This window comes from Lithobates pipiens, unplaced genomic scaffold, assembly GCF_037356315.1.
Source record: "Lithobates pipiens isolate NorthernLeopardFrog02 unplaced genomic scaffold, aLitPip1_a1.2 Scaffold_16, whole genome shotgun sequence".
NCBI lineage: Eukaryota > Metazoa > Chordata > Amphibia > Anura > Ranidae > Lithobates > Lithobates pipiens.
The window spans coordinates 428,843,685-428,869,022 of record NW_027507748.1 but is presented as its reverse complement, the minus strand read 5'-3'; the positions used below and the strand labels follow the sequence as shown (position 1 = coordinate 428,869,022).

The following is a 25,338-nucleotide window of genomic DNA, read 5'->3' as shown; positions in this document are numbered from 1 at the left end:
AGTTTGTAACAATGATGTAGCCACAGGAAGTCAGATTCGCTCTGGGACACACTCAGTTTGCATTACTGTGTTGCTATGGCCATTTGTATTGTCTTGATAGCCATAATATAGAGTTCGATTTTTAAGAGCATATGTTTCCAGGGAAACCAGGCTTTTGGCGTTGGTGTTTGGAAGGGCAAAGTGGAAGATATGGATGCCAGGAGCTCGAGAACTTTGGATATGTTTTTGAGTTGGACTTTGAGCAAAGAACCATGAAGGACATTACATCTTAAACCCTAAGTTGAGTAAGAGTTTAGTTTACTTATTGCTTATATTTGTAGGCTTATTTTTGTAAGCTATGAGTTGTGTCATATTGTGCATCCTGCAGTTGTATGTGCAGCTGTTTATGTTTAGTAAGCATTACACTACAGAAGTCTAAGCTTCCTTGGTTTTGTTGCAAGAACCTTAAGAGATAGACACAAAGTAAAGCATTTGGGGGCTCGTTCAAGTATTTGTGCTAAAAGCTCAACTGAAGCAGACTTGTTTTCCGTTGTGTGTTTTGTTGCTCGTACTGGGGGAAAATGCTGCATACACTGTTTAGGAAGAGTAAGGCTGCAAAGGTTTCTGGTGTCTATGAGGACTTGAAGGTGTGCACCCTTCCTACCTGGGCCAGAAATAGTCAGTGGATGTCTGTTGTAAAGGAGATGGCTGGATATGCTTCTCCTTTGAACAGAGCTTGGGGGGATGGAGTCTCTTATCTTTCCTTGGATTTTATTCTCAAAACTTTTGGGTTCAGTAAGGGAGAGATGCGGGCAGTTGCTGTGTTTGGCTTGTACTTCCTGCATGCTCTACATATTGAATCTGAAAAGAGGGAAAAGGCAGAATTAGAAAGAGATTTACTGATGGAGCAGCTTGCAGTAACATCCAAGTGTTTGGAAGAAACTGCATGCAACTCAAATGATTTAGAAAGTAGGGTAAGCAAAGTTAAACCTGCAGTGTCTCGAAGTATGTTCAAAACCCTGTGGGCTGAGCTGAAGATTTCAATGAGTGGTGTGAATTGGACTTTCATCTGAGCATTTCCTTATGACCAAGAGGACAAGAGATTTTCATCTGGGACTTTCTTTCCACAGACTGCCAAGAACATTTTTAACCCTGCTCAAAAGTAATTTTTCTCCTCCCATTTACAAAATGGGTGGTTTATTTCGCCCTCTCCTTGACAAAAGGCTTTAAGAGAAGTTGAAGTTTCCTATATTATGCTATAAAGTTAAGAGGTGATTTGTGTTGCTATGGCCATTTGTATTGTCTTGATAGCCATAATATAGAGTTAGATTTTAAAGACCATATATTTCAAGGGAAGCCAGCTCCCCCCCTCCATTGATATGTAAATAAACCAGTTGGATAGGTTTTGGAGTTGAGACAGGAAGTGCTCAGCAGGATGTGATGTAAGCAGGAATGAGGGGGAGGAGATTGAACTTTTGAAAGAAACATGTTGTCGGGAGAGTGGTGTTTGGAAGGACAAAGAGGAAGATATGGATGCCAGGAGCTCAAGAACTTGGAGACATTTTGAGTTGGACTCTGAGCAAGGAACCATGAAGGACATTACATCCTAAACCCTAAGTTGAGTAACATTTTAGTTTACTTATTGCTTAAATTTGTATTCATATTTTTGTAAGCTATGAGTTGTGTTGTATTGTGCATCCTACAGTTGTATGTGTAACTTTTTCTGTTTAGTAGAGCACTGATACACTACGGAAGTCTAAGCTTCCTTAATTGTACTGCAAGAACCTTAAGAGATAGACACAAAGCAAAACAATTACACAGAGAGGCATTATGCTATCAATGTACAGGTGGAGTGAGCAGCGGAGAGGTACCAAAGCCATTACAAGGTTCCACATCTAGTGCACACTCCTGGTAGAATCCAAGTGGCAGAATTAGGGATATTACTTGAGGTTGTGCGCACTAGTACCCTTGTTCATACTAACAACAGAACTATCCTGCACAATGAGGGTTGGCACAGCTGCTGATAATCTCTCTCGGAAGTGCATTTGACAGAGTGGCAACACAGGAGCACAACTGGGAGACAGGGTAATGTATTGTCCCCTTGTAATAGCAAATATCTGAACATTGACCTTCATAGTAGGATTACCTGGTATTCTTTAAATGAAAGCTGTAGATTTAAAAAGATTGAAAATTACTTTTGAAACTGCATTAACCAGTTAAAGAGTATAGTGGCTAGGTTTATATCTACTTTAAGCTACAATATGTCAACATCCAAATAGGTAGGGAGCACTTTTGTGCTGTAAAACATTAATAAAGTTGAAGCTTTATTACTAAAATGTATAGCACACTAGATAGCCAATGAACCAGTAAGTACGCTTTAGCCTCCGCAAAATTATTAACCCACCATCATTGCAGCAGTCATTTGAGCCTTTATTGGCTCTAGAGGTATTAAAATAGTATAACCTTAAAACACAGAAACTGCAGTAAAAACGCTTTACTTTGCAATATTGAACAGATTTGAAAATTTGGTTTAGCATTAAGCAGTCAACTCACTATGTTGACTTTAAAAGCTTTGCTACCAAGTTACAAGGCAATTCTGTTAGTAGTAGTACACATGCACATTAGATAAAATACAAATTCAAGTTTGGAAAAATACTCTTCCAGAACAGAAACACACATCTAAAGCGCCATCACATGGGTTTCAATTTGCACATCTTTTCGTATTTAAGCAAAACTAAAGGCAATCAGCTAAACACACAGTTTAAGCACATGTATCTATTTTGTAGATGGACCATAAGCATTTTTATAGCAATTGCATGTGCCATGGCATTAGAAATCAATAACCAATCTATAAGTTTCTCTTGCATATGTCATGCCACAGGGCCTGGTAAGGTCACTGAAGTGAATGAATCACATTTTTGCATTTAATGTCCAGATTTAATCTATCTAAAGCGTAATTATTTCAACATACATTATTTACAGAGATAACACAAAACATACTGATGACTGAGGAGACATGGCACAGTTCTGATCATTTTTGGTGCATGGACATGAAAGTCATGGCCAGTGCAAGTTGTTTTATCATGTTTTAAATAACATGACCTCTAGAGCATAGCAGCAGCAATTAGGTTGTATCATTTTGTGAAACTAGAATAAAATCTTTAGAGCAGCACTCCGAGGCCAGAGCAGCGTTAACAGTGATGACCGCGCTTAATAAATACATCTGCCCAAGGAGAATAAGGTTACTAACTCATTTTAGATAGGTCACCAAGCAAACATCACATGATTTAGAGCACTGTTTAGGAAGCTACGCTAATGCCATTTACTCCAGCTCTTCAGCTCTTCATGACTCTTTCTAGGTCATTACATGGTATTAAAAAAAAAAATGCTAGCAACAGTTTAGCTTTGATTCACGTCACTACAAGGAAAATAAATGTCCATGAGGAAACAGATTACACAACACAGCATTATCTCTTTAATAATAAAACAAATCTCAGAGCACTTAAAAGAAATGATAGTCTTTAAAAAAATAAAAATAAAAAATAAATGTGAAAGTGATCAGCCTGCAGCAATTTTAAAACATAAAGCTGATCACTGAAGGGGGCCCGCAACAATATAGAAATCATATGTGAGTTAAAAATATACTATTGTATACTGTAGTATTTGAAGTATACTTGGCTGTGCTTTTTTAAAGCTAATATGGGTGCAGGGTGACACATGTATAGGGGCAAATGGGCAGGCCGCAGAGCAGTTACTATAGTGAGAGGGATACTTAAGCCAACCATTAATATGGGAAACAGGGTGGTGCTAATTTTTAAAAAATGTAGATCTTATGGAGCCGTGCACAGAAATGTGTACAAATATTTTGTGTCCGCCAAAGCTCCCACATTCTCCCTATATGTTATCTAGCATAATAAATATACTCACTGTCAGATAAAATTCCAAGTAAAAATTGTGAAATAGCTTTTAGAAATATAACTAAAAAGAATAATGCTATACCGGCTCTTCAGAGTCAACTCCTTTTTCACACAAGACATTGAAAATGACACTTACTTTATGTAGTATGGCACTTTATTTGGTGAAATTGCCCTCTCCCATGGACCCTGGACAGAAGCTGTAAGAGAAAAGTATACATTTCAGGTTATGTTGGAAGCAAAACTCGAGAGACATAATTCATCCCTGCAATTGCAGCCGCACACTCGACCAGACTCATATGAGTCTATTTACCCGAAAGTCTTTGAAGGTACGAAAGATTAACCTGCAGTGGTGAAATATCCACTGTAATCTGAGTGAAGATAAATTTAGTCAAGTACAGTGATTAAACACATACCTCACCCTCACTACTAGAGTTAACTGGGAGATAAAAGTCTTGAAAAGAACTATATCTTGCACAGCAGCTCTCCCTTGTTTTTTTGCTGTTTTTGTTTCATGATTTATTCCTCCAATTTCCTAACGCAACTTGGCCTGCTTTGTAGGCATTGAGTGACTGAGAAAGCTTACCTGGATATCATAGGGATCAGCTATATTTAACAACATAGCAATTTCTAATCCTAAATATGCTTAAAGTGACATTTACTCTCTTTTGACAAGTTCTCTTTTATTATAAGCAAATCTTAAATGGGAAGCAAAAGTGTTTGGCTCACATGAAAAAAGATAAATACCTTTTTCATTGTTTTATAAAGTTTGCTCACATGATATACTGGTTGGGCAGACAGAATGAGGGGAAAGTATAGATGTTACTGTTAGTAGCCTAACATCCTCCTAAGCTGTCTGTGTCTGGCTTTTCACAGTTCACCATTCAGTTTTCTCCCTCCCCGATGCAGCCAGAGAATTGGCTGCTATATTGTTGCAACTAACAATAAGGAAGTCCTTAAAACTGCTAGGATCCGGTATTTATTAGTAAGTACAATGTAAATGCTAAAGCTTCTGTACACAGCTTCAGATTTTTGAACATAAGAGGCACAAAAAATGTCATGGGTTTAATGACTCTTTAAGGCTACTTTCACACTGGGGCGGGGGACCGTCAGCAGTAAAGTGCCACTAGATTTGGTGGCGCCTTACCATCGCTTTAGCTGTGCTTTTCTACCCATAGTGGGGTGCTTTTAACCCCGCTAGCAGCCGAAGAAAGGGTTAAAAGTGCCCATGTTGCGGCACTGCTGAATCGCTTTGCCAGTGCTTAAGCACCTCTGACCCTTAATTTCAATGGGCAGGGCGTTTTGGGAGTGGTGCATACACCTTTCCCAAACTGCCCCAAAGATTCTGCTTGTAGGACTCTTTTCCCATCCTGCAAGGGCACGGCCCCAGTGTGAAAGCACTCGGGCTTTCACACTGGGGAGGCATGAGAGGCAGTTTCAGGCACTTTACAGGTGCTATTTTTAGCGCTAAAATGCCTGAAAAGTGTCTCATTGTGAAAGGGGTCTAAATATTCTGGTTAGGGCCTTATTTGTAAAGATTTGGTGATTACAGTACTTGGATTCAAATATCAACCCTTTTCTGGGGGACTTCATGTTTTTAACCGCTTGTGGACCAGCTCCTCTGCGCAAAATCACGTTATTGTACGTGATCTCATGAGGCTTGGCTATCAGGCGCCCGCCATGAGCTCCGTGAGTCCGACCGTGGGTCCCATAGACTTGATTTCCGCGGGGATACCTGTGATCGCCTCACAGAGAGGAAGAAGGAGGAGATGCTGATGTAAACAAGCATCTCCCCTTTCTGCCTAGTTAAACTGTCACTGATCATAGCTCCCTGTAATTGGGAGCGGTGATCAGTGATGTGTCACACAGCCCCTTCCCTCCACAGTTAGAATCACTCCCTAGGGCACACTTAACCCCTACAGTGCCACCTAGTGTTAACCCCTTCACTGCCATTTACATTTACACAGTAATCAATGCATTTTTAATCGCACTGATCCCTGTATAAAGATCCCTGTATAAATGTGAATGGTCCCAAAACCCAAAATAGCGCCGAAAGTGTCCGATGTGTACACCATAATGTCGCATTCACGATAAAAATCATTGATCACTGCCATTACTAGTAACAAAAAAATGCATAAAACTATCCACTATTTTATAGACACTATAACTTTTGCGCAAACCAATCAATAAATGGTTATTGTGATTTTTTAAACCAAAAATATGTAGATATGTAGAAGAATACGTATTGGCCTAAACTGAGGGAAAAAAATGTTTTTTATATATATATTTTTTGGGGGATATTTATTATAGCAAAAAAGTAAAAAATAATGTGTTTTTTTTTTTCAATTTACGCTCTTTTTTTTGTTTATAGCACAAAAAATAAAAACCGCAGAGGTGATCAAATACCACAAAAAAAAAAAATTCTATTTGCGAGGAAAAAAGGATGTCAATTTTGTTTGGGAGACACATTGCACGAATCATTTGCCAGAAAAAGTGTAATTTTTGCATAGTGAAATGTCACCCCATTTACTAAGCTCTGGGGAAAACTCCCTTGCACAGTGCAACTTATTTTGCAATATGATCAGACTATTTGACTTTGCTAAATAAACCCCTTTATGTAAGGACTGCTACTAAAGTACTCCCATGAATGTATCTAGTGGATTTTAGAAAATGTGCAGAGTGTCTGTAACCACACAGAGGTAGGTTATTGCTAACAATCCAGGGACTGTATAAGACAGTGAAAGAAAGCCAGAGAGTTTTCAGAGTAATCATTAAACTAGCAGGGTTCAAATTTAGCTTGGTGTGGAGAGTTTCAAAGAATGAAATAAAACTGGAGTTGGAAGATTAGTAGGAGGTGTTTACAAAAGAGCTGATTATTTGGTCGTTTGGAAAGCAAACAAAATGTCAATACAGGTTGCATCAATGAGCTAATAAACTTTCACCACTTCAATACCAGGCAATTTCACCCCCCCCCCCCCCCCTCCTGCCCAGGCCAATTTTCAGCTTTCAGCTCTGTCACACTTTGAATGATAATTGCGCGGTCATGCAACACTGTACCCATATGAGAATGTTATCTTTTTTTTCACACAAATAGAGCTTTCTTTTAGTGGTATTTAATCCCCACTGGGTTTTTTTATTTTTTGCTAAACCTGAATTTTTTTTTTTTAAGTGTTTTTCTTTGTTTCTGTTTAAAATTCTGCAAATAAATAATCTTTCTTCATACATTTAGACCAAACTGTATTCTGCTACATTTAGTCTGTAAAAGTCCACAAACTATGTTATATATATCTGAAGATTGATCAATCATTTCTTGAGGCCTGAAAATGCCAGGACAGTGCAAATAACCCCCAAATGACCCCTTTTTGGGAAGTAGAGAATACAAGGTATTTGGCCAGTTTTTATAAGTTGTAAAATTTTGTCACGCTTATTTGAAAAATTAAGAAATAAAAAAAAAATACCCGTGCAATACAGCGTCATCATCATATAAGTGGTGTGGCGGTGACTTTTTTATGTTTTTTTTAAACACACTGTGACCAAAGCAATACACTGTTACTACAGTGAGGAAGTGATTTGGTTTTTCTTTTACACATTATGATTGCTTATATTAGTGAATTTCATTGTTATAAGCAACCATTTTTACTGAATGGAATTGATTCATTCAGTGTGTATTGTTGTGATTAGCCACAGCTAATCACATGGCACAGATGGGCTGTGATTGGCTCTGTCTGTACCATGTGATCACTTTGACCAATCACAGCTAGCAACACGATTGTACACAATCAATGGCATGAAGGGAAGCCATGCATATGATGTCCACCCCTAACAAAGGTCCCTGGTTAAAATAGGCAATTTGACCCTTAAAAAGATAGTTTGATCAACCAAAAAGTGCACTGATGCCCATTTATGTCACATCCCTCAAAGTGGACAGGAAGCCTGAGAGCATAACGGGAGGTGTTCTGGTGCATGTCACTGAAACCAACAAGGGAATCTGAAGTGCATGAAGCCCTAGAGAGAAGACCAGGAAGCATTTTCTGGAAACCAGCATTGAGGAGTCAGAATAGAAAGAACTGAGAATTAAACATGCAGAGTGATTCTTTAAGTAGAACAAAATCATATATCAAATGGGAGGTGAGCCAAACTTGACATGCAGATGATAAAGAAACAGAAAAAAAGAGAGAAAAGCAAGAAAGAAGAAAACGATGATAAATGGAAATAGGGTGTGATAAACAATATCAAAGCACATAAACAATTTTTCATACTTTGTATCTATTAGTGGATAAGAAGACCCAAACAGCAACAATGACCTCATGGAGATATTTACTATACTAAAATGTACTAAAGTTTTTTGCTGCTGCATCTGTCCCCTGGACTCTCTCACTTGATTTCATTTTGACAGCATGTTTGGGAAAATAAGGGGACGTCTCTCTCACAGACAGCTATATAAATCTGACAGAAGTTTAACTGTTTTTACACTCCATACAAATGGAAACTAAACAATGGAAGATTTTGGTTGGAGTGGGGCTTTAACATTATGCTAATACAATGCTTTGGTTCACCCTTGTGCAAAGGACTTTACTGAAATGTGATAGGGATGAGTAAATTGTAAAGTCTAAATGGGAATCATTTCTAAATCATAAACACATTAAATATAAAAGTATATGCATTAACTTGGCAGAAAGATAATAATAAAAACATAACAGAAACATAATATAATAACCAAAATATTCCAAGTGGTTTGGTGGTCAAAAACAAGTTTTGTTTTCTGCGCAAAAAAAATGACCTTCACACACTTCTATCTCGACAGTTCAGGAGCATTTTTAAAATATTGTTTCTCTCATACTTGCAGACTTAAGACAGTTTGATTTGGTGAAAAGAACATGTTACAAAGTATTTTCTATTTTAAATCCAGAAATGTCCTGATTTTTATAAAATTTGGTTGACACTGTCTGGAACACTTATAAAGAACACCGAGTGAATCTATGGGGACTGCACAAGGGTGAAATCAGGTATGCCAACAATGTCGTTTGAATTTAATGGAGACATTGATTTATTGCTTCCACCCCAGAGATGGCCTATATTATGGATGAAAGAGAAATTTGTCATCTGTTGGACTGTCACTGTCCTGAAGATGTGATAATAAACTTCACTTGTTTCTATCCAAAGAAAGTGATTGACTGTTTGTCTGGAACGTGAATAAACAGAGTGGACAGTCAATGTAGAGAGCAATCCTGTGATTTATCAAGAGGTTTATTAAACTAGACAACACAGCAGTAAGGTTATACCAAGGCTTTTTAAGCAGGACCCTAATGAAGTGCTTTGTCCCAGAGATGGCAAATCCAGATTACCAATAACTTTGAATTACTGTAGACATATTTGTATCCTAACCTGGCCTGTGTTTCCATTAGGCAAGTGTATTACTTTCCTAAGTTCACTGATAAGCATTTTATGCATGCATTTGTAAATCTGTTTTATAAACCTAAATTAATCATGCTAAAACACTGCTATAGAGGCTGCATTTATATCAGTTAGCATGTTTTTCTATTGTTAAAAGGTCTAGCCAGGCACAATTGATTATTTCAGATATCATCAGTTTCAGTCACCCACTAATGCCTAATAACAACTAGGGATTGCAATATCTGCACCTGAATTCTCTGGACCACCCAGCTGCCACTGACAGTACTAGAGATGGAAGACCTATGGCAGTCGTTAGTCAATGTATCACAAACTACTAAGTAAAAAGTATCCTGGCTAGAGATGACTTTTATAGGTTTCATGCTTAAGGACTCAATAATAATAATATAGTTGATTAAGGATACATTGGGTTGTCTGACTGCGGGTTTGTGCCTCAGTTCAGCATTTAAAATATGAGCAGGGCTATGTGTGTGGACCTTGACTGTGTCCAGGCCCTTCACCTTCCTCAGGACACTGTGACTTCCCACTAAATGCTCCTTGCTCCTTGGACCTGTACCCTGTAACCCTGCTGTCTTTTGATCTGCTGCCTTGTAAGTACTGCCCTGTGTACTTCTCCTGCTCTGTTGTGCTACCTGCATAGTTCTGAGTTGAGACCAGGCCACACAAGAACTACAGCTTCTGCAGGACCCCATGATCTCCCACTGGAGGTTCCCCACTATGCTTCCCCTCCTCCTGTCATGTGCTGCCTGTGTGCGCTCCATGTTTTTCCCAGATGGACAGGATCTGTCCATTGCCTCCCCAGACTTAGAAGCCACAGGTAGCATCCTTGCTGTATCCTGCTATTTGCCCTTCGTGTGCCCAGATATTTTCCTTGTAACCCAGGACTCAACCCTATCTGTATACTGTTCCTGTTTGCCCTTGTTGTGCCAGGATATTTTCCCTGTAACCCTAGACTCAATCCTTGCTGTATCCTGTTGCTTTTTGCCCTTTGCTGTGGCTGCCTCTTTGCCCCATTTCTGCCTGGGCTTATCTGCTTGCTTTTTTGTATCTGCTTGTATGTGATCCATCTGGGGTAACTCTAGCTGAACCCCAAACTGCTCTTGTGGTAACTCAAGACTTACCCTGCCATTCCATAGGACTGCTTTGTGTCCCTGGACTCCCAATTCACTATACCATATACCATTATCAACCAACACGTTGTTGTGCACTATTAGGTCTCTTGCACATGATACTCCTGTTTGAGCATCTTTTTTTTCCAGCCCTTTTTTTATGTATTTTCACACATGCATACGCGCACTTATTATCGCGTTCACAATATGTTAATGGGCATTTGCACACGAGGTATATATTATTATAATATTATTATTAAAAATCAAATTTCTTTTTAAATGTAGGCCAATATGTATTCTGCTACATATTTTGGGTACAAAAAAATCACAATAAGCATATATTGATTGGTTTGCACAAAAGTTATAGAGTCTACAAACTATGGTATATATACTGTAATTTTTATTTGTTTATTTTATACTATGCAATATTACAGTGGACAACCTGACACTAACTGACACTTTTGACACTTCTGGGAACCAGTGACACTAATACAGTGATCAGTGCTAAAAATATGCACTGTCACTGTACTGTACTGACACTGTCTGTAAAGGGGTTAAACATCTAGGACAATCAAAGTGTTAAATCTGTACCTAACCAATGTTTTTGTGTTTACTATGTAGTGTTTTACTAAGGGATGTGCATGATTTTATTCCCTGCTTTGCAGAGAAAGAAAATCCAACACATCCCTGCTGGCAGGACAGAGCTCTGCTTTGTCATTGTCATTGGCCTCGCCAACCAGCCGCTGCCGGCGGACATCCATTAGACTGGACCCATTGATCGACATCTGCTGTGACTAATCACAGCAAAAGCTGTGCATGGCTCTACCTGAAAGTGTCAGATCATGTACTAGGTATGTAATACTGCACCGGATTGCCACATTGTCATTGTATAATGACGTTTATATGTTTGTTATGTACTGAGATCAATCGTATAGGGAACCTGTTAATCAAGAGGTTTGTGTGGCAGGTCATTCAAGGGAAAAATAAGGGAGCACCCAACAAATCACACAGGTTATTCCCATTACCCTGCCACCAAACGTTCTTCAACTGCTCAATTAAAGGAGCACACATGCTGGTTAAATAAGGAGACTGCGTGTTCAATTTAAAAAGCTTCACCACAAGCATACAGATCTTTATTTAAGCCATATGACTGTAAATTTCAAATTTCATTTGGCTGAAAATATCTTTATTTGAGAAAGATCATTATCCCGGTGTGAACTAAACCTCACATGAAACATGAAGAGCAGCTCTTTTTTTAATGATCCACCCAAATGATAAAGCTGAAATTGGAGCATGGTCTTTTATACTTGCAGATCATTATTTGGCTCCTATCTCTAACCCTTCGTTAAGTATCTGGTAGACTACGCTCAGTATGTGTTTAAAGGACATACTGTACTTAATTTTTATTATGAAAGAGCCTGATTTGTAATTTACCTTGTTACTATTTATTCAATATATTTTGTTTGTAAGCACTTTTGGTTTGGTTTGTCTAAACATAACCATATAGGCTTAACTCACCAAGAGATAAACTGCACTTCAATGGCTAAGCATTTTTACTTTAATTTTGTAAAAAAATATATATACACTGTTTAGTTTATAATCCAATATGATACAATGAAGCAAATTTAAAGCAAAACAGGGCATCTTTAGTCCAATATTTTTCCGGCTTTATTGACTGACTATTCAAATGTATTTAAGTCAAAACCAAATGTAACAAAAACTATACAATTCAGAATTACTAACAGTATATCTTATACATAAATTAACTAAAATGTGATGCTATCATAGCTGCCCAAATCAATTTTCATAACAAGTACTGAAAGGTAACTGTGTGAGACCAAAGTCTTTTGCACTGATTTAGGACACACAGGTATATGAGCACAATCTCATGTACTATCTGAATATTGCCTTCTAAAAATATCCTTCTCCTGGTGTCATGGCACCATCTGGTCATCAAAGCTTTCCTCCAGCCCCCAAAAGGAATGAAAGTCTCAGTAATTACCATGCTGTTCTCTTGGCACAATTACAGTTGCAAATATATAATCTGCATATTGAACTATATTCTCTTCTGTCTCATGAAACAAGTGTTAATATGAAACTGAGCACTAAGTATACATGGCACTGCTGTGGACACAAAGGAAAGGAAATATTAGCTGTAGAGATTATGTGCCAAAATTCATTGAGACAGGAAATTATATAATGAGAGATAATATAATGCTGAACATGAGTTCAAGCCTCAGTTGTCCAATTAACACAGCTCCTATATTAATGCAGTCAATTCATGGTCCAAACTAATATTCATGGGTACCAACATTAAAGTCTGTAGGTCCGGGTAAAATCAAGGGGACAAGGAGCACTCAGATCCACCTAGAATATTAGATTTAAATTGGGTACCGTGTACAATTGTACTAAATCTTGGAGTCAGTTTTCCACAATTAATTTCAATTTTCAACCTCTAAACCACTAACCAGCTTTTTGGATTTATGCTCTCACACTTTAAGATGAGGGGATAGCTTGTTGTTTTAATAGGAAAATCAATATAATTAAGGCCAAAGTAGTGGAGCTTCACAGTGCTTATTCTATGTAAAGAATATATCAAATTTGGCACCTTGTAGCAACAGTTATAGTTTGGGTTAGTTAAGTATATGGTAACAAATCCATATTAGGGTCATAACACAAATTACTAGGAAAAGTACAAGCATACCCTACTTTTAAGTATTATTATTATAATACAGGTTTTATATAGCGCCAACAGTTTGCTCAGCACTTTACAACATGAGGGCAAACATTACAGTTACATTACAATTTGGTACAAGACGAATCAGAGGGCCCTGCTCATTTACAATCTAAATTGATACAAAATGTAATAGCTGTGGGGGATGAGCTGATGGAGGAAGTAAAACAGTGTTAGTTAGAAACAGGATAGGCTTCTTTGTAGAGAAGGGTTTTTAGTGGTCTTCTAAAGATGGATAGATTAGGGGACAGGCAGAGAGAGATTGGGGTAGGGAGTTCCAAAGGATGGGAGAAGCTCTGGAGAAATCCTGGAGGTGAGCATGGGAGGAGGTGACAAGGGAGCTAGAGAGCAGGAGGTCTTGGGATGACCGAAGAGAGCGGCTTGGTTGGTATTTTGGGACTAGGTTAGTGATGTAACCAGGGGCAGAGTTATGTATGGCTTTGTAAATTATTGTTAGTACTTTGAATTGTATTTGTTGGGTGAGTGGAAGCCAGTGGAGGGATTGGCAGAGAGGGGTGGAGGACACTGAATGGCTGGTAAGGTGGATGAGTCTGGCAGCGGCATTCATTATGGACTGAAGGGGGGGTAGTCTATGTAAAGGTAATCCAATGAGGAGGGAGTTGCAGTAGTCGAGGCGGGAGATGACCAGGGAGTGAATTAGAAGCTTGGTGGTGTCATTAGTTAAAAAGGGGCGTATTCTGGAAATGTTGCTGAGGCTAAGGCGGCATGATTTGGACAGGGCTTGTATGTGGGCCTGAAAGGACAGTTCAGAGTCTAAGGTTACCCCTAGCACCCTGGCATGTGGGGACGGACTGATAGATGTGCCATTGATCTTGACAGAGAAGTCAGGTGAAGGGGCACGTGGGGGAGGAAATATTAAGAGCTCGGTTTTAGATACATTAAGTTTGAGGAAGTGGTGTGACATCCAGGCTGATAAGTCTGTTAGTAGATCGGTGATGCGTGAGGAGATTGATGGGGTAAGCTGAGGGGTAGAGAGATAGATTTGGGTGTCATCAGCATATAAATGGTAGTGAAAGCCATGGGAGGCTACCAGCTGACCCAGGGAGGACATGTAGATCGAGAATAGTAGAGGTCCAAGGACAGAACCTTGGGGGACCCCAATGGAAAGTGGAGTTGGAGAAGAGAAAGTGGAGTTGTGACACTGAAGGTGCGATGAGATAGGTAAGATTCCAACCAACGGAGAGTGCGGCCATGGAGACCAAGCAAATATAGTTTTTTGGAGAAGAAGGGGTGGTCAACTGTATCAAAGGCAGCAAAAAGGTCCAAGAGTAAGAGTATGGAATAATGACGGTTGGTTTTGGCTGTTAGTAAGTCGTTTGTGAGTTTTAGGAGGGCAGTTTCTGTGGAGTGCTGTGGGCGAAATCCAGACTGAGGGGGATCAAGAAGATTATTTTCAATGAGGTGGTTGCTCAGTCGGTTGTAGACGTTCAAGGAGTTTGGAGGCAAAAGGAAGTAAAGAGATGGGTCTTAAATTGTTAAGATTGGTGAGGTCTGAGGCCTTTTTTGGTATGGGAGTAACTAGTGCATGGGGTTTATTTTCTAAAGCGCAAAATCAGGTTCACTTCTGCATAGAAACCAATGAGCTTCCAGGTTTTATTACAAAAGCTTAATTAAATAAGCTGGGGTTAGAAGCTCATTGGTTTCTATACAGAAGTGAACCTGATTTTGCACTTTCCAGCTTTAGTAAATAAATCCCATTGTGTACTTAAAAGTGGGGTATGCCTGTATGCATTTAGCAGACAGAAGGAGGACCACAGTATTTCAAAACCTCTATGCATGGAATCAATAAACAAGGCAAACAACCTATAATGCAAGCTGCCAACTTGAGTTTGTTGCAGTTACCACCTTTTGTTGCATGTGCTAATATTTTGGCTCAGTGCAGTTGCATCAGTCTACTATTTGTTTTTGATTAATTTCTTTAACCTCCCTGGAGGTATGAATGTGTCAGATTTTTGATGCTGAAAGCAATACAATGTTTTGCATAAAAATTTGGCGTTTTATATTGTAGGTCTGTAATTCATAGGAATAACTCACTTAAATCTGTCCAAACAAGAGTATAGTAGACATCCCGGGTATGATAAAGTTTGAAACATGATATCATAAATTAGAATATAATAAATAACTATAAATAATTATAACAAATAATAATATAATAATAATAAAATGTATTCAATAATGTAATCAAATCAAAAACACTGAAATTTGCTCAGTTGCAGAATTGTAGCTGTCATTACTTTGAGTATTTAATTACCAATTTCCCCACAAATTACTATTGCTCAGTTTTGCAAGTGATTCTAATTTATTATCTCTGTTTTCTAGCTGGTCTAAAACGGCTTTTGACGTAAAGGGACACTTTTTGGCTACTATGGACAATCTCAAGTTTCCAGGCAGAAGGAACAGTATCAAATTTGTGCTAAAGTTAGAAAGTTCTCCTAATTTACTTAAAGTGATACTAAATACACACTGTTTATTTACATTGTCTTTTCTATTTCTGTATGTGGATGACGGCACTGCCATTATTTTATTTTTCTAATCAATACACAGCTGTCACATGATCCAGATCTTTCCCAGCCTGTCTGCAATGAAATATAAGTAGGAGGAGCTTCTAGTCCTCTGCTGCTGGCCACATGTTCAAAAAAAAAAGATTCTTACAGAGTAAAAATAAATAATTAATATCAATATACTGTTTTAATTTGTTGTACAAATACAGTACCTTGCAAAAGTATTGACCTCCCTTGGCATTTTTTGTGTTTTGTTGCCTCACAACCTGGAATTAACATGGATTGTTTGAGCATTTGCATAATTTAATTTACAGAACATGCCCACGGCTTGGATTATATATTTTTTTTATTGTGACACAAACAACAAATAGGACAAAATAACAGAAAAGGTCAATGTGTATAACTATTCACCCCCCTAAAGTCAATACTTTCTAGAGCCACCTTTTGTGGCTATCACAGCTCCAAGTTGCTTCAGATAAGTCTATGAGCTTTAAAAAAGATTTTAATAAGAAAAATAGAATTGCGCTAAATCTGTGAATTTAAACAAATATTAATATCAGCCATGACTTAATAAATGAAACACATCAATAATGAAACTATTCACAGATCTATATGAATAGACTAAGTAAACAGGTGTGTAAAATTAAGGCAGCAGTCTCAAAGCACCAGTGTGAAAAGTCTGTGAACTATAAATGAGAAATAATTCAAAAAAGGTGAGAAAATGTAAATAGCAATATTGTTCAAAGTCCAAGCAAATCCAAAAATTCCATGTGTAACAGGTTCTGAAAGTATAACATCCACCCGTGCAAAACTTAGGAAAAATGTCCATCCACAAACGAAGCATATCCTCAATTATTGATGAACCCAAGCTGTGTTATTCCCCCACCACTTTAGAGAGAATCACTTCTTACCAGATGTCTGTGATCCCCATTACAGAGGATCAGGGAGAGCATGTAATATAGGCACAACTGATCTCCAAAAGACCCTGAACTCTCTTCCTATCCTTCAAATCTTCTCGTTGGTAATTCAAGCCAAGACTGAAAGCAGCACTCAGCATTTACAAGAGCATGCAGAGCTCCTCACACTCCTATGTGAGGACAGGTGCAGCAGCAGAATACAGAAAATGTATCTCATAGTGACTGATGATGTGGGTTTAGTGCCACTTTAATTTGAGTTCTGTACAATCTACTACAGCAAGAATCTAGAAAACGTCTCACAAGGTCAGCTTACTTTCTGGAGCATATGTTGTGTAACTTCCCCTCACTAAGCAAAATTAAACTCCCAAGGCAGGTCTCAATTTGGTTATTGACTGTCAAATTGGATGTATTTTATACATCTGATTTTCACTATGGGATAGACAGCAAGGAGTCTGCAGGGGTATGTGTTTGGGAACAGCTCTCCTAGATCAAAGCAGAGGTTCTCACCCAATTACTGATAAAACATAGTGGAGAGATGAGGAGTTAGGCTCTGCTCCCTATATGTATTTTAAGGCTTAGTTTTTCAGTTTTGACAGCAGTGTTCCTTTAGTGAACAGAACAAATGACTGTCTTCGCAACACAGTACTGCTGGATTAGTTTTAATAAAAAGTACTCTATGTATAGCTCACTCTAGCTCTTCAGTAAACTACAAGCATTTAATTGTCTATCACAGATAGAGCCTCCATGTTTGGATTTTGCTTTGTACTTGCTTCAGTAATACAATGAAAACACTTTACGCAAACTTTGTTGTCTCTTATGATGGGGGACTTTGGATTCACACTCACTTCTATTTAGTTCTTCATTATTATGATCAATCTTGTGGTTAAACATTGCTTTTCTGCAAATGGCTAACATTTATCTATATTTTTCAGAAGACTCTTAGATATCAGTTATTTGTTATGTTCTTTTTCATTTTTTTCTGCCTACTTCAACTTCTCTGTCTGCTGACTAAAGTGGGTTAAGAACATTTGTTATACCTGACCCAGTTAATCTCAAAGGTAAAAGAAAAGGAATAAACATGTGCATAGCTGCTGGCAAATTAACTTTGTTTTGACAAAAGTGAAAATAAAAGCTGCAATCTGGCTAAGCAATAAATAACAAACCAAAAAACAAAAAAATATTAAGGATAATGAAGTATTTTTACCTAAACCAAATGAGTCAGGAATAGGACTAATGAAGCAAATCTGCTATCCCCAAAGACAGTAACTCAAACAGTGCGGCAGAAGATGCAGCCTTTTTTAGATTTATTTTGGAATGTGTGCATTTTTCTAATTTTTCATATGTGTCAACCCAAAGATTTGCTGCCCTCGTTTCTTTAACCCCCTCTATTATTTCAGTAAATTAGCTATGATAATTTCATGCCAGCAGGAATTGTGTGTAAGCACTATTACATATGCACAAAAATGCCAGGCTTACTTGGCAGCACAAATTGGATTGTCAGCCATATAATCCACCAAGAAATCCCTTGAAGCAACATTCATTACCAACTTCTATTTAGCTGCAATTGCCAAAAAGACCACTGGGAAATCCATATGCATGGCTAATTATCTAGAAGCCAAAAAGGGACGGCTGGAAATTTAGTCCTCTGTTATTTGATAAATATTTCTGTGAAGATTTCACTGAAAATTATTAAGCTCTTTGAATGTGTAAAATAACAATTAAGAGGCTTATTTCATTTTTTTTTCTTTGTAAAATGTTAAAGCTGAACCACAGGAAAGTAATAAAAAGCCACCAATTATTCTAGTTATAGATTCATTAACAATAATTACATTTGTTTTAAAATAAAACTGGCAAAAGTACTTGGATGTCTTATGATGATTATAGTATAGTGTAATCTACCATAAAGCATTTAGAATGGAAGAGAAAAGAATAACACTGATACTCAGTATGAATCTACTGCTTTGAACAGTGCCATCTGCTTCACAGAATCTCTTCCTGAGATGAGGAAAGAGCAAAGTGATGATTTTATTTGTCTGCCTCGCTCCTTAACTGTCCAATCACAAGCTAGTACTCAGATCAAGTGATCAGGCTATATTTTTTAGCTGCAATGTAGTCTACAAGTAGGTCTCAGACAGTGCATAACCTGGCTTTATTGCTGAAATGGAAGTTTGGATTGCAAGAACAGCTGAACGTAAGTACACATTTTTTGGAAGGTTAAACACTTCTCATACATACAAGTATTTAAAATATGTAATATCTTTTTGCCTAGAGTTCAGATATGCTGTGCAGTTCTTGCAGTAAGCCATTATCTTCACTTTAAGTACTGCTGCTGCCTGTATGGGTGTTGGTGGACTCCTCCTCCTTAATTCAGCAGAGCAGACATATAAATCTAACTGGTAGTAACAGCAGTATACACAGTAAGGGAAAGAGAATAAGATAAGAAAATAGATGAGCTGGATCATTGCAGTAGGGCTATCAAGGGGTAAATGCTTTGGCCTAATACACATGAAGGCCTAAAGGAAACATAGAGCCAAAGTGATGCTGCTCTAGGTAAGTGACCATCTCTAATATTTTTGGAACTGGAATCCATTGTGCAGCACAGCTTGTCTGTGAAAATCAGTAACCTGCACAAATCTGGAATGTTGCTGCACTCCTTGGTATCTTTATTGAAGCATTAAAATTACATCACAGGTATGAGAGGAACATTAAAAGGTGAAAGGTGTTTTGTGCTTCATTGCTTACTCAAACCTCCTGTCATACACGCATCATGTACCAGATAGCAGAGCCTTATATGATGAGGAAAGCATCTCTTACACCTCTGACTCTGGGCCCCTGATAGTGTAGACAGGAGGCGCAGTAGAGCAAAGTTGCAAAAGTGCCTGGAAGTCTTGCTAGTAGCAGGTGTCCTTTCTGGGCAGGAGAAGTCAGCTGGTGTTGGTGACAGCAGGCAGGGTAGCAAGATCAAGCAGGCTGGGTCAAGCACAGATGGGATTGATTGGGTAAAGGGCACAGACAGGAACTTGGTCAGGAGACAAGCCAGGGTCTGGAACTGATCAGTGGAACAGGAGACAAAGTAGCAGACTGAAGAGTGGTCAGGGGACTAGCCAAGGTCAATGCAGGTGGAGTTCAGAGAATGGTCAAAACAAGCTGGGTTGGTAACTGGAAGCAGGATGCAGGTTCACAGGATCACAGATACACAGGAGACTGAAGACAAAGCCAGTTGATCCTGAGCACTGGCTGAGTGTAAATAGTCTGCTTAGTGCCAGCATCTGTCACAGGTGCACGCAAGCGCCAGCACGTGTGCAAGTTCACTAATGTGCATATCTATTGACCAGTGCCCAATTCTTACGAGCATGAAGGGGTAAATGTTTTAGCTTATGCCCAGAAGTTCTTCTAGAGAAACTATCTTGTTTGCTGGCATGCGGACGTGTACATGTTACTGCCTAAAGGAAATGGTTGGAGTATGTTTCCAATATCTACTACTTCCTTCTGCTCAGTGTACTTTGTTAATTACGGACAGGAACAGAGAGTTTCCTATTCTTTCTGCTGCTTCGAAAATAGTGTGTTCTGCAATATCTAGCAGATTTAATGTTGCACCTCATGTTCCTATCAATTAACCAATCTCACATTTCTCCAGGTGTTCACTTATACAGCATCTCTTGTCTACTGCTCCTTAAAAAGTATGTGCTGTCATATGGTCTGGTTTGGGTGAAATGAAGACTTGTTTTAAATCATTTCTGATTCCATAGTTGTATTTTTAAAGGCCATTTTAAAATTGCATGAATGCAAACCTGTCCAAAATTTGATTACAGTGAAACAAAGTCAGCATCTGGCTATCTGTTGAAGATCGCTGCCAAGGTAAGAATAGGAGTCATGGGGCTGATTTACTGAAGGCAAATAGACTGTGCACTTTGCAACCCCTTTGCATGTTGACTGGTATATTGCTATTTGACTAGCATCATTTTGTGACTAGTTCACTTTAAAAGTTTACTGTATCTATAACTTATTTTTCAAATATATCCTTCTTGTCCTGATTAGTATAAACAGTTACTTGTAACATTTGGAATAAAATATAATTTAATAAATGATGCTGTTCAAAGCAAAACATTTTTGCGGCGTCATCAGTTGTAGATTTGCAAAAGTATACTGTTTGGAAAATCTGCCTTATGTGATCCTATTTAAATCGTAGCAAACACTTTCATAACAATAATTCTCCTTCAAAATGCTTCTGGGGGTTTCCAAGCAGTTATACATTTTTTCCCTACACTTATCAAACCTGTAAATATGTCACCCTGGTGGATAAGTCAGATGTATTTATTTGCTGAGAATGCACGCTCTGCAGCTACATTTCACAATGAGGAACAGGCTTTGTTTGGTTATGCTTATGACAATTTCATGATGTCTCATTCGGTATGTTTTCGATGGCACGGTACAGCCCAGCACAGCATAATTCTTTCTAAACTCCCATTAGAGGCTGGGTATTCATATTTTCCTTCTTGTTATGAAATGCAATGATTTCTGAAAGTTAGAGAAAGTCACTGACTTTCATAGATGTCACTGATGCTATAACCACAAATTTTAGAACCTTAATTGAAGACATATGCATTATTTAGAGGTTAGTACCCTGCACGGATCAGCACTAAGTTAGAGATGTGGTTCATCCCCCAGCACCAGCCAGTGCTATTCATCCACACTAAGTGACTTAGTTCCTCACAAACACTGATCCCTTTTGGATTATTTTCAGATAGACTTTGAACTGCATGATTCATAGTCATCCAACCGAAACAAGTAATAGGCAGCTTGGGAGCTATCAGTAACAGCAGATCTGTTTATTGTTCTATTTTGTAGATAGATGTAGCAGCATTTGGTAGTTTGGCAAAGATAATCTGAATGTGGCATGGACAAGATGTACTGTACAACATAATAAAGGGGGTCAAGTTCCATGCTGTGTTTAAAGACACACCATTATTTAAGATCGCTATAAACCAGACCCTAAACAATAAACATGATAAACTATTTATAATACTTTTGTGAATAAGATTTTAGTTTTCTGCTGTGCAAAAATAGTAAAAGCTAGCTTTTAAAATGAACATTACAAACGCGTTATCTTTATAAATAAAAGCAAAACATTTTAATTGTAGATTAAAATTTAACTGCAGTTCCAGATACATTCGATAGTGGGCTGCTTCAAGTAGGCTCATGGAGACTAGTAGCCATTCTGAGACATATTCATTGACTTGTTTGCATCACATACAAGCAGCACAGAATAAAGCAGGAGTTTGTTCAGTCAGTGGGTAGAGTTCCCCTTAAGTAATCTTCTTTTCATGGGCATGGTAGGCCATGTGCACAGAGATAAGGAGTAGATAGGATTAGATAGGCTCACTAACTCAGACTTTGCCTTTAGCTCCCTTAGCGGTTGTAGTATATCTGTTCAGGGACATAGTATCCGCTCTTCTGATGGGTTTTTTCATTCTGACTTCCTGCCTTCTTATGATAATTCAGACGGCCCATTGGCCATGCCAGCCTCCTCCTTTCTCTCTACAGAGGAATTTTCTGCCACATTGTCAACAACTTTTGACCCTTTTGAAGCCTTAGATAGCAGGTCCAGTAAAGACCTTCTGAATCAGTCTTTTACAAGGCCTTTGAGTCAAGAAACAAATTTGTCAGCTGAAGAAGACACCTTGCTTTCGGAGGCATCAGATCAGGAGGATAAGCCTTTGTAGACATTTTTCTACAAGTAAAGGAGACTATTGTTTTGATTATAGAAGATGTACACTCTTGTTTAGTGATGGAGCGGCCTAACTATGCTTTCCCAAAACTATCCAATATGCGGTCTCTAAAACTCTGTATAACAGCTAAGACTTTTCTGGTCCACATGCTAGTTGAGTCTTTTCTGCATGGAGACTAGCCTCACCTGAAATATTTCCCCCACCCCTAATTCTTTTGCCCAACAATATCCTATTGAGAAAAGTGGGAATTTTTTTTGTGAATTTGCCCACTACTTACCTTACCAAGACCCTCACGCACCCTGTGGAGGATAATCCTATGCTCAAGGACCCATTAGATAAAGGGTTTGAGGCTCTCTTTAAGATTATCTTTGTGCAGGTGGGTCCTGCTATGCAATGGTTGTGTCTATGGCAGTATGTCAGTCCATTGCTGTCTGGATTAATGGCGCTATCCTTACAGATACCTCTGTCCATAGTCTGCTAGACCTTTTGCTGTCATTCTTATGCTTCTACATGAATTGCTTGGTGGATACCCTTAACCACATTTCCAGGATGAGCATTCCTTCTCTATGTACATAAGGTGACTTGAAAAAGCATTCATACCCCTTGAAGTGTTCCACATTCTATGTGATAGACCAACACAAAGTGGCACATATTGTGAAGTGGAAGGGAAAAGATAAATGGTTTTCAAGATTTTTTACAAATAAATATGTGAAAAGTGTGGCGGGCATTTGTATTCAGCCTTCTTTACTCTGATACCCCTAACTAAAATCTAATGAAACCAACTGCCTTCAGAAGGTATCTAATTAGTAAATAGAGTCCACCTATGTGTAATTTAATCTCAGTATAAATACAGCTGTTCTATGAAGCCCTCAGAGGTTTGTTAGACAACCTTAGTGAGCAGACTGCATCGTGAAGGCCAAGGAACACATCAGACAGGTCAGGGATGACGTTATGGAGAAGTTTAACCACTTGACCACTGGGCACTTAAACCCCCTTCCTAGCTAGACTAATTTTCATCTTTCGGTGTTCTCACATTTTGAATGACAATTACTCAGTCATGCAACTATGTACCTATATGAAATTTCTGTCCTTTTTTCACACAAATAGAGCTTTCTTTTGGTGGTATTTAATCACTGATGTTTTTTTTTATATGTTGCGCTATAACTCAAAATAGACTGAAAATTTGGTAAAAATAAATTCTTTGTTTTTGTTAAAATTAATTGCAGAGTATTGGCAGAGTATTGGTGAATATTGGCAAGTATTGGCGAGTATTGGCAGAATATTGGCGAGTATTGGCAGAGTATTGCAGTGTTGCAGAATATTGGGAGCGTATTGCGGTGTTGCAGAGTATTGGCAGAGTATTGCAGAGTATCCCACAGTGTTGCAGAGTATTGCAGAGTATTGCACAGTGTTTCAGAGTATTGCACAGTGTTTCAGAGTATTGGCAGAGTATTGCACAGTATTGGCAGAGTAATGCACAGTAATGGGAGAGTATATGCACTGACCAGCGCCGTGGGCACTACACATCCAGCCCACAGCACTGCTGCCACTGATCGGTACAGAGAGGGGAGGGAGGAACTGGCGTCATGACATGAAGCCGGTTTGTTTACATGTGATCGCTCCGTCAAATTACATCACATGGTAAATGGCTTCTACCAGTGGCTGTTTACCACGATCCATGATGGGTGTTTGTGGGAGCACACCCCAGGGGGCGCACGAGAGCAACATTCTGGGAGGACATCCATGGAAGTCCACCCAGAAAAACCCGACCGCGCGGTCGGCAAGTGGTTAAGTTATAAAAAAATATCACAAGCTTTGAATATCTCATACAGCACTATTCAATCCATAATCTGAAAATGGAAAGAGTATGGCACAACTGCAAACCTACCAAGACATAGCTGTCCACCTAAACTGACAGGCCGGGCAAGGAGAGCATTAGTCAGAAAAGCAGCCAAGAAGCCCATGGTAACTCTGTAGGAGCTGCAATGATCCACAGCTCAGGTGGGAGAATCTGTCCACAGGACAACTAGTAGTTGTGCACTCCACAAATCTGGCCTTTATGGAAGTGTGGCAAGAAGGAACTCATTGTTGAAAGAAAGCCTTAAGAAGTCCCATTTGCAGTTTGAGAAAAGCCATGTAGGGGATACAGCAAATGTGGAACCGAGCTATCCTGCCTGCCCTGAGTTCATCACCATGAGGCTGAGCTGTGACTGCATTCCTCCTTTTTTTTTTTTTCTCGTTCAAAAGTTTTTATTTTATGTTAAAATAAATTACATGTACAGAATATAAGACAAATTATGTGATACCAGAAATAAAAAGTAGACCTATTGAAGTACGGATGATACAAAGCAAAGAAGAATTTCAAGATATTCTCGTGGGAATGACAATAAATGGCTTTATATATTTTAGAATTTCAAAACATTCTTATAGCTGAGTTTTAAACATTTTAATCGCAAGAAAATATAAATATGTCTAAAAGAAAATATATGATTTTAAAGTTTTGACCATAACTTCTAAAGTATGTTTATAGTAAGTATTATATAGTAAGGGAAGAACATAAAAGGTATATAGGAGGGGAAGGGGAGGGAATAATTCTCTGGAGGAGGTTTTATATATCAGCTAATGTTGTAATTCTATAAAAAATCTTAATCACCATAACAATAAAACTCGGTTATCAATATTATCTGACGTATAATATTTAATCCAGGGTTTCCATATGATATCAAACTTTGTCATCTGGTTTTTATCTATAGCGTCCATTTTAGCATGGAAGAAAGATTGATTCATTCTACGTTTGGTTTCTGCAATATTCACCACATCTGTTTTCTACGCATTGGCTATAGTGCATTCCTCCTTTTTTACAAGCTTATTTAAGCTTGCCTCTGGTAAGCGTGCTTTGTAGGTGGTGGTCGATCATATTTTTGGGTGTCAGTTGTTTCTTTCACTTCACTGGCTTTCATACCAGTGGCTTCACCTTACTTCACTGGACAATCAATTTACTTATCTTCATGGATTGCATTCT

The 25,338-nt window shown here is 38.4% G+C and overlaps 1 protein-coding gene across 6 annotated transcripts in view; it reads right to left on the bottom strand.

Moving 5' to 3' along the window:
- DMD (dystrophin) overlaps window positions 1–25,338 on the bottom strand; it is a 3,436,004-nt gene that overhangs the window by 536,058 nt on the left and 2,874,608 nt on the right. For all 6 annotated transcript variants that reach the window (XM_077482558.1, XM_077482560.1, XM_077482557.1 and 3 more), the window contains one exon: window positions 4,033–4,093. In XM_077482558.1, coding sequence (XP_077338684.1) covers window positions 4,033–4,093 — 61 coding nt within the window. The remainder of the gene's footprint in view (window positions 1–4,032; window positions 4,094–25,338) is intronic.